Here is a 13,335-nt window from a genome sequence, read left to right as displayed (position 1 = left end):
CCGTTCCCGATGACCGATACCTGACTGTTTGTGCTATACGATTTGTGAGAAGGTACACTGCCTTTAGTCGAATAGCTAGTTAGATAGTATGTAAAATTTGGTGTAGTAATATTTCGACATTAACTCCCAATTAACAATTGGGTTCCAAACCATAACCTTAAATCCATACTTGGGGTAAAAAGACCATTTTACCCCTAACCTATTTTGGTCCAAGACTGAGGCCCAAACTCAGAACCTGAATGGGCCAAAAGCAAAATAACCAACCAAGGCCCATATATGGCCCAATTTTTCAAATTAGGCCCAAACCCCTTACATGGGCCTTACCCTAAAGCCTAACCAATAATCCTAGTCCAAGACACTTATAATCAGATGGCCCATTAAGAATTCAAACACCCAAGCCCAAAAAGGAAGCCCAACACAAAGCCCAAAAGCCAAAACTCTTTGACTGAGTACGTGGGGCGTACTCAGTTGTAGGCTAAGCGTACTCAGCGGTACGCTAAACGTACATCCTATTTGGCTTGTACGCTATGCATATAGACTTGGATGCCTAACGTACTCTTCCATTAAGCCAAAACTCCATTAAGCACTTAATGCTCAAGACCAGGAGTCTAAACCATAGATCTGCTTCTTAAAGAACGTCTAGAACCATAAAGTCATTGGCTTGATGACTTTGCATGCCCCGAAAGAACCCAATATCAAAATAAAGCATTATACTTTCACCAAATGGACACCATCTCATGCATGGGGGATTCCAAACCCTAAAGGAGACAACTTTATGCATCTAGAACCTTAGAAACACCAAGGGTGGCAACTCATAGCTCCTGGAGTGGTACCAAACCACTAGATCTCATTCTTGGGACCAAAATGAACCAAAACTCATACAAACCAGATCTAAGCGAATAATGAACAAGATCAAAGCTTTTTACCTCAAACAAGTTGGAAATGAAGCACATAATCAAGATCCACAAGCTCTTCCTTGATTCACCACCTTGTACCAAACTCCATCTTCTTGTAAATGACCCAAAAACACCAAAATGCACATCATGAGCTCAAAATCACAACCATGGAGGCTTAGAGACGATTTCTAGGGTTTTGGGGACTTGGCGGCTGGTAAAGAGGCCAACCATAATGACTTAATGAGTTTATATGGGGTACACATCCAAGATTAGTGTTTTTCCTTTAACCATCGTACGCCCCGCGTACTCCTCGTACGCCCAGCGTACGAGGTCTCGCATCCCTACCCTGACCCTCGCAGTACACTAAGCGTACATAACATAACGCCTAACATAACACCCATCGCATTAGTACACCCCGCATACACCCTAAGTACGCCCCGCGTACTAGGTTTTCCCCCATTAAACCTTAACACGTTCCGAAGGCCATAACTTCTTCGTTTTAAATCCGATTCCGACGATCCTTATATCCATGAAAAGGCAATGAGAAGCTCTACACTCTAATCAACTCGTACCCGCCTTACCATATCTCGAACAAACCTCCAATTTCATAAAAGACCGAGTCGAAAAATTACCAAAATACGCTTTCCCTGATCACTACCCCAAAATGGGAAACGATTCGAAACATGGCGTTACAACTCTCCCCCACTTAAATTAGATTTCGTCCTCGAAATCTTTCCTTACCATTCCCGACACGCCAAACAACTTGAGCAACACGGTCACCACCCCGAGCATACCCCGGCCTTCTCAAGGCAACCGAAACCAACCCTCGCAGGGCTTTACAACACGAAAATGAACGAATCTCTTGCAACATAATCACATTTACTCAATTTGAAATCTGAAGTCTCGAGATGGTCTGACTCCCTAACAGATCGCCCATACTGAATCACTGCTGAAACCATTCCACTTATTACCCAACTGACTACTCAACTTCCGATAACTTGAGGTTCCCACTAGAAAACAGAATCACAGACCAAATATCCCTGCAGAAGATTTATACTTGACAGAAATTCAGATAATCCTTCGAGTAAAAGACTCATCCCTGCAGCGGTTAGACTTAGACGAGAGCTGCGCAACAGGATCAAATCATTTACTCTAAGATTATCCAATCCCAACTGCAAGTGACCTAACATCTCCTCCGAAGAACAAGCTATTCCCCAAACAAGTTCCAAATCAATAATATTGCCCTGAATTATCTGGATGCTCTTCACCAATAGGACCAATCCAAGACACAATCACAAGAGCTTGATTTATCATCAAAACTGAATCCATTCCTTACCATTGAACCCTTCGATTGATGCCCTCGGCATATAGATACCCCAACTCTTACCCCACTGAAAGGAAATCCTACACAAGACACTCACGATTCCCAACTCGAAATCTCAACCAAAAATCAACCCGATACTTAACTCATAACCCGAGATCCACAAATCTGCACTTGCATTTCACCCAAAACCTTCTGATTCACGACAACCCCTCACTAGACCGAGATATAAAGGTTCCCAAACCATCATTGAGACTACCAGTCTTGCATCTGGTCCAACCACCAGGTTCCCAATAGTCCAAATAACAAGGTTGCGCAGCCTATAAACCCTCTGCGTCACACACTGACCACCCACTCGATCTTGCAACTCAAGACCCATCACCTTGACCCAACGGTCTCTACCAGGTCCCACCTGTATTGCCAAAGTCACACGGGCCTCGCCCACGGGTCCCACCCAAACCGTACCACAGAGCGACCTCACTCATTTGAATGACCTTGATTATAAAATTATATATATATATATATATATATATATATATATATATATATATATTAATTTCCATAAATTTGAAAATTGTAAGGAATACATACTTTATATGACTATCAGTTAGGGGTGTTATTCGGTTTGGTTTTTTGCTTTTCGGTTAAAACAGTTCGGTTTTATGGGTTTTTTTACATTTTAAATCTAACTATAACCAAACCAAATAAGGTTCGGTTTAATCGGTTTCGGTTTATTCGGTTATGGTTTATTCAGTTCGGTTTAACGGTTAAACCGAATAAAATTCAGCACGTAAAAATAAATTTTAAAATAAAAGAAAAAAACTTACTAAACTATTACCAAACAAAGAAACTACATTAATATATAAAATATTATATTTAAGTTGTAGAGATATGTTAATATAATTTTAATCGTATTTGAAAATGAAAGAAACAACTAAAAGTTATTTGGTTAATTTGCATTTGCTTCTTAATACAAAATATAAAATAATTATAACTTTATAATGGTTAATAACTAAAAAAGTCATGAAAATCTTGGTAACTAATCAATACATTTATATATATATATATAATAGTTTATTCGGTTTTTCGGTTTAACCAAAACAATGAAAATTTAACCAAAAACCAAACCGAATAAGGTATCCTTATTCGGTTAACCAAACCAAATTAACCGAAAACCAAATAACCCGAACCAAATAAACCAAACGTCATTTGGTTCGGTTTGGTTATTCGGTTTTTGTTTTTTATGACACCCCTACTACCAGTGACGGATCAAGGATCAAAATAAAAGGGTATCCCCAACAAGTAAAGGGGTATCCCCGACAAATAAATCACGTAATACATAATAAGAAAAAAAAACTCTGAAAAAATTTAAATACTAAACCTTTTTTGAGGGGTATCCCGGGCTACCCGGGATATATACTAAATTTGCCATTGATGGCTACACATTCTGGAATCTAAACTCTACTACCCCACCGACTTTGGAATGAAGATTACTACTTGAGAATGGTCTATTTTTGGAATAGGTGGTCGTATTTCCAAATTGGAAATAAACTTATTATTTTTATTAAATCACTCATATATAATGGTTAGTTTACTTAATTTTTTAAAAGGTGTGATAATTGGGTTACATATTTAACTATAAAGTATAAACCCATACTGAAATATTTATATATCTTTTAGAAATATATATGATTTTAGATAAAAAAAGAAATTGGTGGTGATTTTATTTTGTAATTAGAAATACTAAACTAAACATACTCATGCATGCGTATTGTTTTAGGGTCTATTTTTGTCCGGCTCTGTTTTGTTTTTAACCAATAATTAAAACTTTCTGGTTTTCCTAATCAAAAGTTAAATATGAGAAATTGGTTCTGTCGTTATATACTTATCTTCATCATAAATAACAATTATCCCTTATTTATATATTTTTAGATTTTAGTACGACAAAGAAAATTGATATGTCACTATATGGAAATCTTAAAAAGCAATCTAAATTATACTTTAAGACATCAATTGTACTATTTTAATCAAGTGGCTCCATCATTTAATAACGTGTCTAAAAGCGCAATTTGAACGATGGAATGATCAAATATTACAGATGAACAATTCATATTTTCTTTCTCGAGAATAGCAACGTCTACACAAGTGGAAATCGGACGTACAACTAGTAGTGTTGGCAATTGTTGTAGTTATATGGTTTAGTCCTTTGTTGTATATAATTTATGGGTCAATTAACTTTTATTTGTCCAAAATATTGTCTTACACATTTTAATGTTCTGTAAGGTAACGATAATAAATATTGTTCAAAATTGGTCATCGTTGACATGCTATAAAAGGTTTATAGGTTATCTATAATTTTTTTTTTAACGATTGTGGCCAAAGTTTTAATTTTTGTTAAGAACTTCGTCACAACTTTATTTTTACAAATTTACCCCGATTTTTTTATATAACTCTGTTTTTACATGTTTTTAAATGGTTTATTAGTACAATTGTGTTTTTGCAAATTATTTTTTTCGTAAGAATTCGATTTTACAAACTCGGTTTCTAAATTTCTTACATGTTCGTTTTTATTACAGTTTTTCTTTACAAATGTTTTTTTTTTTTTTTTACAAATTCTTGTTATGAAATCTGTACAAATTCTTTTTTGATAAAATTAAGTAGTGCATTTTTTTTTCAAATTTTACATGTCTTTTACAACATTTAATGTTTTGTTAACATATTTAAAGTCATAAAAACGAATTTGTAAATATGAATATGTAAAAAACAAATCTTTTCATGGGTTTTTCTACAACATTACAACAAACATGCATAAAAACAAATATGTGAAAATTTTAGAAAACAAATTTGTAAAAATGAAAAAAAAAATCTTAAAAACATACATAAAAACAAATATGTAAAATCAGATTTGTAAAAAAAACTAACTTCTATCAAAAAAATAATTTAAAAAACATGTAAAACAAATTCGTAACAAAAAATAAAACTTGAACCAAAATTATAACAAACAAAAACCGAGTAACCTGTTTAACTTACTATAGCATATCACAATGAGCAATTTGGAACAAATTTCATAGTTGGTCACCTCTTTGGATATTAAAGTGTGTAAAATGATTTCTCAAATACATTAAAAATGGTTGGTTGGTCAAAAGTAGTGTTAACCCATAATTTATCATAACCTTTAGTTTGTGTTTGTTAATTTCATTCCAACTATGCGTATCCATTTTGTTAAAGGGATGTGATTTGTACACAATAATTTTTCTCCATACACAACAATTGGTTCTTTAAAATGTTGTACTGTACAACTCTATAACGCATAAATTGTTGTGTATGACAAAAAACTGTTATGTACGAATCACTTTCCTTTTTTAAAAGCTGAAATCAGTTCACACCGACTTGCTTGGATATGATCAAACGGATCCATTCAATAACAAACCCGCGACAATCAATCAATTATTCATTAAATTTGACAATCAATTACTTTGATAAATATTTATTTAGCAATTAACTAAAAAAAATAAAAATAACCTGGTTCCACCGACTTTTAGCTATAACTAGTACGAAGCAAAAAGTACAAAGTACGTAATCAGTAACCAGTAACCAGTATCCAGTAGTACCAGTAACCACACATGTGGGATCTAGAGACGGAATTGACGTGCATATTTACAGTGCCTTGAGAATCTCATTAGCACCCGAGACAGTGAATTCACCGCCTTCTTCAATGTTTGCAGCTACCACTTTGAGATTATTAACCAACATAGCAAACCTTCTGGACCGAGTTCCCATCCCTTTTTCAGAAAGGTCAAGCTCAAGCCCAAGTGCATGGATGTAAGATGCAGATCCATCAGCAAGAAACTTAACATTCTTTGTATCAGCATATGATTTTCTCCATGCCTTCATCACATAAGGGTCGTTTGCTGCATATATCAAAACACAAATTTGGTAGGAAACAGCAATGTTAGATTTTTCAATATACATGTTAATGTTATACAAGGAAGAAATGGAAGTAGGATGCAATAATAATAAAAAAATCAATGATAAGGGACAATAATTGACATTTGCATATACAAGCTCACAATCACACTCTACATTCAATAAAAGAAGGAAATGTCAAATGAAGAAGGAAACACATACCACTGATTAACAGAAGTTCCTCTACACCTTTTGATTTAAGCTCTTCAGATCTTTCAATGAAACTTGGTACATGCTGCATGCTGTTCCACAAAATTTAACACAAGGGAAATGTTACTATACCAATTTCAAAATAAAAGCCCCAAATTGCATTTGTTTTCCAATTTAGGTGGTTATAAGACATGCACTTCATATAAACAATGGGGTGTTTCAATGTGCTGAGAAACAATAAAAGTGAAGTAAAAAATTCAGTTTAATTAGTTCTGATTCCCTTAAATATATAACAGCCAAAATTATAAAATTTGGTGCAAAATGATTAACTTCAATAAATGTGAACTAAATGATGATGTTATTGTAATTGAAATTTGCGAAAACACTATCACATACAGCTCGTTTATGCTAATTACTTGATCCTATTACTCAAATACTTAATATCAGATTACCCCTTTCAAAACGCAGATGCAATCACTCAAATAAAACTTCGTGTTTAATTAGGAACTCAATTATCAAAATCCAAAAGTTCAAATCTGTTCAGGCATATCTGATTTCAGTACAACAGAATCACTAATTTCTAAATTCCAAATCCAATAGGTGAATGACAAGTAACAACGACAATACGACATCAATGCATCTAAAATGCACAAGTTTCACCTACAAGTTCGATACAATTTAACGAACATTAACACCAATTTACGAGAATTTCACCATATTACACCCAAACACAACTAGAAAAGTAATACGAAAATAGAAATGAGAGGAATTTAAAACAATTCTACCTGCAGGTAGGAGTGAAAGCGCCGGGAACGCCAAATATAACGACTTTCTTGCCGGAGGCCAGGGAATGTATGGAGACATCCTGCATCTTATCTTCCTCGTTGAAGTAGGCAAGAGTGCCATCGGGAATAGTGTCACCAACAGCGATCGGAGGCATTTTACTGTGAATCTTATTCTCTTAACGGTGATCGGCTGATGCGGTATTGACGGGAACTGTTTGAATATGAAATTCGGTGAAGTTGGTATGCATATTTATACTGGTACTAGCTACTAAAAACTTTTTCAAGTTTAAATTGCCTGTTACATCGTTAGTCTACACAATAGTTGATGACTTGATGTATGTTATGAGCCCATGCTGAATTATTTTAGTATATTATTTTTTTAATGTAGGTTTTTATTAACTTATTATTTTTTAATTTTATTTTTTGCTATTTTATCTATGATCAGATCTTTGATTTTAACATCGTACAAGCGGAAATCAATCCTGATCCTACTAGGATTTATGTTAAGCAACATTTATACTTAGATTTTATGATTAAGACTAGGATATTAAGATTTTAACGCCCGATCTGATCCTATCTCTTTAGCCTTTATTACATAGTTAAGCTTCAAAAATCTGTCCATACAACTTGTAACGAGCATTGCATGTCGCAAGAGGTTGAAATCAGAAAGTGACATTAGGTATTACTCTTTCATCTTAACATACAGAACATCATGACACTCATGTTATTATCTTTATAAATTTATGTTGTTAATTGTATATGATCACGATTATCTTTTTTTTTACTACTTTTGATTTGTTCTTCCTAATTTTTTGTGGTTTGTAGTAACAAGAATTATAGTTCATGCTTAAAAATTTAAAGTTAATTTCATCATTGTTGTTTTAATCAATACCAAGTTATAATGAGTATTGTACGGACAAAACATTGCAAACAAATTTGAAGACTAGTTCATTTTGATAAGGTCTTTCGATCATAATCTTACAAAACAAAAAACGATCTTAGATCTCGATCTTAACAATCTTTATTTTATTAACTACTCTGTATGTTTTAAGGGTTTATTTTACTTTTATGATTTGTAAATTTAACCCCTTATTCAATAATATTTCATTTTATTCTTTAGTTGTACTTAAATTTCATATATTTATTGTTTTTTTTACTAACTAGTAAATGAGCTCACGCTTAGCCGCAAGGTTTTACGTGTTTTTGTTGCGTATTAAAAGTAAGATTTAATTAAATGAGTGACATTTTACAAAGTTTAAACTTCAGGGGGTCAAAGTAACATTTAAAAAAAAGAGGAGTGGAAAATGCATTTTTCAAAATAAAGGAGTAAAAATCATATTATATATACTACGGGACAGTGAATAAGTACGAAAGTCTAGAAAAATAAGGGGTAAAAATGACATCTTACAAAGTTGAAGGTGGGGAGTAAGTAATATTTTAAAAAGTAAATGAATAAAACATATCATTTTACAAAAGAAAGAGGTTGCATGTTACAGATTATATAAAGTTGAGGGATTAAGGGGGTGTTTGGCTTATCTTTTGAGAGCCCAAAAGTTCTTTTTGGAAAAGATAAAATGCAAAAGATGTTTGATAAAAGTATTTTAAAATCAACTTTTGGATTTTTGATATAAGAAAAACTGACTTTTGGAAATCCTGACTTTTTGTAACTTTTGCCAAAAGGACTTTTGCCTCCCAAAAAGATAAGCCAAACACCCTTAAAATTACATTTTGTTTATTAACATACTTGTACATTGTGTAATAATAATTGCACTTTATTTATTAACATACTTGTACATTGTGCAATAATAATTGCACCGGTAGCTACAATGCCTCTGTCTCACAATCGGAAACTTTCATTTTGTATATATTTATAATTAATTTACTTTATATTAAATAATATTTCATTTATGAAATATGAAATTTAATACTTATAATGATTATAACAATTTTCAATATTTTTTTATTTTATAACTATAAGCATCATTTAATCACATTCCATAAAAAGGGATTGTCTGCACTTTTTCAGAAAAAAAATCCTCAGAAAAAAAATCCGAATCCAGAGAGAGTTGTATTTATTGTTTTATTTGATTATAGAATTTAGTCTATAAAAAGGGATTGTTTGCACTTCAAAGAAAAAAAACTCATCATCTACTTGTAAATATTTGTACATATATTCACATTATCTCATACTTTCTAGTTTCCACTTCCTATATAATCAAAGAAATAAGAATTCTATCACAACATAAACAAGTGTGACCGATGAACAATTTGTGTCATCAAAAGTATTGTGCAATGAGATTAAAACAATATATATTGTAGATTTTTACCTACATTTTCAAATGACCCCTTCTATTCACCACCTACATGATGTGTCTTTGGACAAGTTCAACATGAAATCGTCCAGAGGGTAGTATTTATTATTTTAACATGACTTGTTACTTTTGACACTATTTATCTTTTATCTACTTAAAATATTCTATACAACCCTGTATTCAAACTTTTTTTTTACACAAATCATATTTGAATACGAAATAATTCTAAAAGAAATATTACCAGACATTAAGATTAAATAATTAAATACCTTTCAATGCGTCATATATTAATAAAAATTTGATACAATGGTTTAATTAGTGAAAGAAATCAAAAATTAAAATATTATTAGGTGAATAAAATGAAATATTATTAAATTAAGGGGATTAAATGTACAAAACGCAAATCAAAATAAGGCTTGATAAATATCAAGTGATCGAGAGAAATGAAAATAAGTCCTATGCTCCATATAGTAATAAGCTATTTATTGGTTATTTCAAATAGTATTCGCCACAAAATAATGGAGATGCTCTAACAAGCAATCTTTCCTGTGTCAATTGCAAGAACATCTCGAACATTGTTGATATAAAATTGTCTATAAGATAACACCTCGTGTTTTGTTTTGTAGGGTTCCTGATTATAATATAAAACATGATACAAAAAGACCAAAAGTTCAAATTTTGACATGAAACATGAACATGTTTTGGACCTTTGAACAGGAGAAAGGAACCAAAAGGTAATTGTGTTATAATAAACCACCAACTTAATCTTCTTCTTGAAACACCTCAGAGCTTTGTTTACATTCAGTGGCATCACATAAAGCTTTCCATATGGGTACCAACATTTTCAAGGGTGGATGGAATTTCTACATAATGCAAGTAAAAAAGCAATTAAGGGGTAAAGTTGGTTAATGAGAGTTATGAAGTAATTACCTTGAAAACTAAGGTAAGTTCATCTTGGTCACGTAGTAGGAGAGATAAGCACCACCAACAAGTAACTGGAGTAACATGTTCATTCAGCACCGGTTTAAGAATCTTGCTTACAGGAATAAAGCATCGCCTTATCTTTCCACTATACTCATACACAAAAACAAAAAATGAATGAAACAAAAGGCATTCCAATAACCTTTGTACTCCTATTTTCAATGATGATGAGGGTATTTACGTCTTTTGCACAGACTAGAGATCACTGTCCTACCTTTTTCGACCTTATGGATGGGACAAAAAGTTGCAATTTGTCTCACTGACATCAGTCCCAGTCAAATGCAATACAACTTGTTTTTTCATAAGTGATTTTTTTTTATAGATGTTGGGATAAGTTGAGTACCTTCCATAATGAGTTTCAAGCTGGACTCCAAAAGCAGGCATGATTATCACAGACTCTGAAACCAAAAAAATGTATATCAAATTAATATTACATGATGTCTTTTATTTTGTTTTTTAAGTTTTAACGGTTGATATATGTTTGAAAGGATACCTAATTTAATATGGTTGCAGGGATCTCACCTTTCACAATTGGTCTCCAAATAAACAATTTGACCAAGAGAAGACCAAAAAGTAGGCACCATAAAACAGTGGTGACTGGTTTTCCCTGTAGATGAGGAAAAACTATAGTGATTGTTGTAAAGTAGATGTATGAAATGTAAGATCCACAATCAATAACCCAATTTATCAGCTTTTCATAAACACATACAGAACAAAAACTCAAATGGCTTCACAACTAATCATACCTGTTCGAAATGGAGAAAGGCAGCATATGATAAGAGAAGTATCACAAAGAGGTATATGACAATTGGCTTCACAACACTTCTTTGAGCGACAATATGGTGGGTGTCAACGGCTTGGAGAGGAAGAAACTTATGATAGTCATGCACATATGTAAATCTCGCATTCGAAATTACAGAAGGCTCCACCATTTTAGAACCAAAATTGGAGCTCATGGAACCGATATCCTCTTCCCCTGTAACATCTTAATCACGATCAGCATCTATAACCAAACGTCCAAACCCTTTTCGCAAACCCTGATTCGGTAAAATGCCCCATGGTCTCTATTCAGTATTCTCTAACGCGCTGCTTGGTACTTTCAGATTCGAGAAATGGGAAAGTAATGTATTATTATTATTATTATTATTTTTTACTGTTTCCTATCTGATAATATTTTTGGGCCATATATATTATACACTATATGAATAACATGATTTATGCCCCCTAAGAATTTGATGCTCTGGGCCTAAACCCAAGTTGACCGGGTATTGGGCTGGCTCTGCATGCATATGAAGAGTTTGAAGAAGTGCCTAACAGCCTAAATGAAATCCGCTTTTGATAAAAGTTAAAAAAAATATATATATAATAATAATAATAATAATAATAATAATGTAGTGTGCTTTTCAAGAAATTCGTCGGCGAAGAATTATAATTAGTCCAACTATACAAATGCCATAATTAATGACGATGAAGTATTTATATGGACCAAATGAGTGCAGGAAACAAATGGGTGTACAAGAGTTGAATTGGTCCTAGGTGCTAATATTTGACACATTGATAACCATGATGAAACCATAGCCAAGAATAATGCTATAAATGCTCTTAGACCTATCTGTTCCTCAGGTTGCACTAGTACTAATTTAATTACTTATAAGGTAATTACTCACCATTGGCATATTTTGTAGTTCTTGATAGGGGTGAGCGCGGTGCGGTTCGGTGCGGTTATTGGCCAAACCTATTTACAACTCTTCTATCGTATTTTGCAAGTGTAAGTATGAATGATAATGCATCATCATCCACCAGGAAGAGGAAGAAGAGGAAAAGTTTCAAGACTTTGGACAAGGGTGATGTGGCACATTGGTCGGATGTTAACCATGATGTGATTTTTTTTAGTAATGATGCAACCGAGAATTGTTGATTTTGTTGCATTCAGTGGAGTTTGCAAGTTATGGAGGTCATTTGCACTCTATAACAAGAACACGTTTATGGCGTCCAAACCACCCATGAGGATATTTTTCGAGCACTATAGTGATAATACAATGTTGTGGTGCCTGAAGGACTTTGAAGGAAGAAATTTCAAAACCATTGTTCCCGATTCTGAGGGCAGGAAGTGTGTTGGATGTACTTGTGGTTACCTGATCTTAACGAGAGGTAAAATCCACGACTTCTAGCTTGTGAATCCTATCACAAGGCATGAACTTTATTTCCATGGTTTCTCCTTATATGAAGGTGCTGGTCTTGAATGTACCGTGGGCCTCCTTGTCTTTTCACCTTCAATATCTGGGGGCCTTCTTGTCTTTTCACCTTCAATATCTGGTTGGGTGTTTGTTTTGTTACATGAGAATGAATGGTGTGAAGGAAATATATCTTTTTATATAGCGGGTAAACGAGGATGGAATCATGTCTACTCTAATCACCGCATTCTTGATATACATGTTTTCAAGGGGAATATATATACCCTAGACACTGATTTTTGTGTACGCGAACTCAAACTCCTTCCAAATCGGAAGCACAAATGGACGTTACTTGAAATCAAGAATTTTCCAAAGCCTTATATGTTTTCAACGGAGTTTGTAAGTTCGAGTGAAAGCCTTTATGTGATAGATCACTATGCACCACACAAGGTTCTGGAAATAGATATCGGTGAAATGAAATGGGTGTCACCAGAAAAGACAATAGAAGAATATGCAATCTTTCTTAGCAATGGCGGGATAAGGTCTTCTGCTGCTATTAAACCCGAGTCATGGGCTGGCCCTTGGACAGATTACAAGAGCTATGATTGCTTTCTTGATACTAATAAAAATCGACTGGACATTTTCGATTTTAACACGATATGGTACTTCCCCCATGATTGTTTGAATGTTAATCTCTTAGATAAATGATGACTTCTTATCTTTGTTTTGATTATGGAGTATAAAATCCCC

General features: G+C 33.5%; 2 protein-coding genes across 2 annotated transcripts; both read right to left on the bottom strand.

Annotated features, from left to right (window-relative positions):
* Positions 1–5,744: 5,744 nt before the first annotated feature.
* Positions 5,745–7,354, bottom strand: LOC145125174 (peroxiredoxin-2-like). Its single transcript, XM_079060666.1, has 3 exons — positions 7,119–7,354; positions 6,346–6,425; positions 5,745–6,128 (listed from the first exon to the last, which is right to left on the bottom strand). The coding sequence occupies exons 1-3, from the start codon at positions 7,271–7,273 to the stop codon at positions 5,875–5,877; spliced, it is 489 nt and encodes a 162-aa protein (XP_078916792.1). The 5' UTR covers positions 7,274–7,354; the 3' UTR covers positions 5,745–5,874.
* Positions 7,355–9,898: 2,544 nt separating this feature from the next.
* Positions 9,899–11,536, bottom strand: LOC145123793 (phosphatidylinositolglycan-like protein). The gene is made up of 5 exons (XM_079058997.1): positions 11,158–11,536; positions 10,934–11,018; positions 10,755–10,809; positions 10,361–10,499; positions 9,899–10,293 (listed from the first exon to the last, which is right to left on the bottom strand). Exons 1-5 carry the CDS (start codon positions 11,365–11,367, stop codon positions 10,192–10,194), a joined length of 591 nt encoding a protein of 196 aa, XP_078915123.1. The 5' UTR covers positions 11,368–11,536; the 3' UTR covers positions 9,899–10,191.
* Positions 11,537–13,335: the final 1,799 nt, after the last annotated feature.

Source organism: Lactuca virosa, chromosome 7 (assembly GCF_052849685.1).
Source record: "Lactuca virosa cultivar CGN04683 chromosome 7, Lactuca_virosa_CGN04683_v6, whole genome shotgun sequence".
NCBI classification, from domain to species: Eukaryota; Viridiplantae; Streptophyta; class Magnoliopsida; order Asterales; family Asteraceae; genus Lactuca; species Lactuca virosa.
This window is presented reverse-complemented; position numbering and strand designations above follow the sequence as displayed.

Excerpts from the sequence above, each read along its gene's own strand:
- LOC145123793 (XM_079058997.1), bottom strand. The coding sequence starts at position 11,367 with ATGAGCTCCAATTTTGGTTCTAAAATGGTGGAGCCTTCTGTAATTTCG. Across the intron at positions 10,810-10,933 it reads TTGGAGACCAATTGTGAAAG|AGTCTGTGATAATCATGCCT; the intron begins GTGAGATCCCTG and ends TTTTGGTTTCAG. Across the intron at positions 10,294-10,360 it reads AACTTACCTTAGTTTTCAAG|AAATTCCATCCACCCTTGAA; the intron begins GTAATTACTTCA and ends TGCATTATGTAG.
- LOC145125174 (XM_079060666.1), bottom strand. The coding sequence starts at position 7,273 with ATGCCTCCGATCGCTGTTGGTGACACTATTCCCGATGGCACTCTTGCC. Across the intron at positions 6,426-7,118 it reads GCTTTCACTCCTACCTGCAG|CATGCAGCATGTACCAAGTT; the intron begins GTAGAATTGTTT and ends TTTGTGGAACAG. Across the intron at positions 6,129-6,345 it reads GGAACTTCTGTTAATCAGTG|CAAACGACCCTTATGTGATG; the intron begins GTATGTGTTTCC and ends TGATATATGCAG.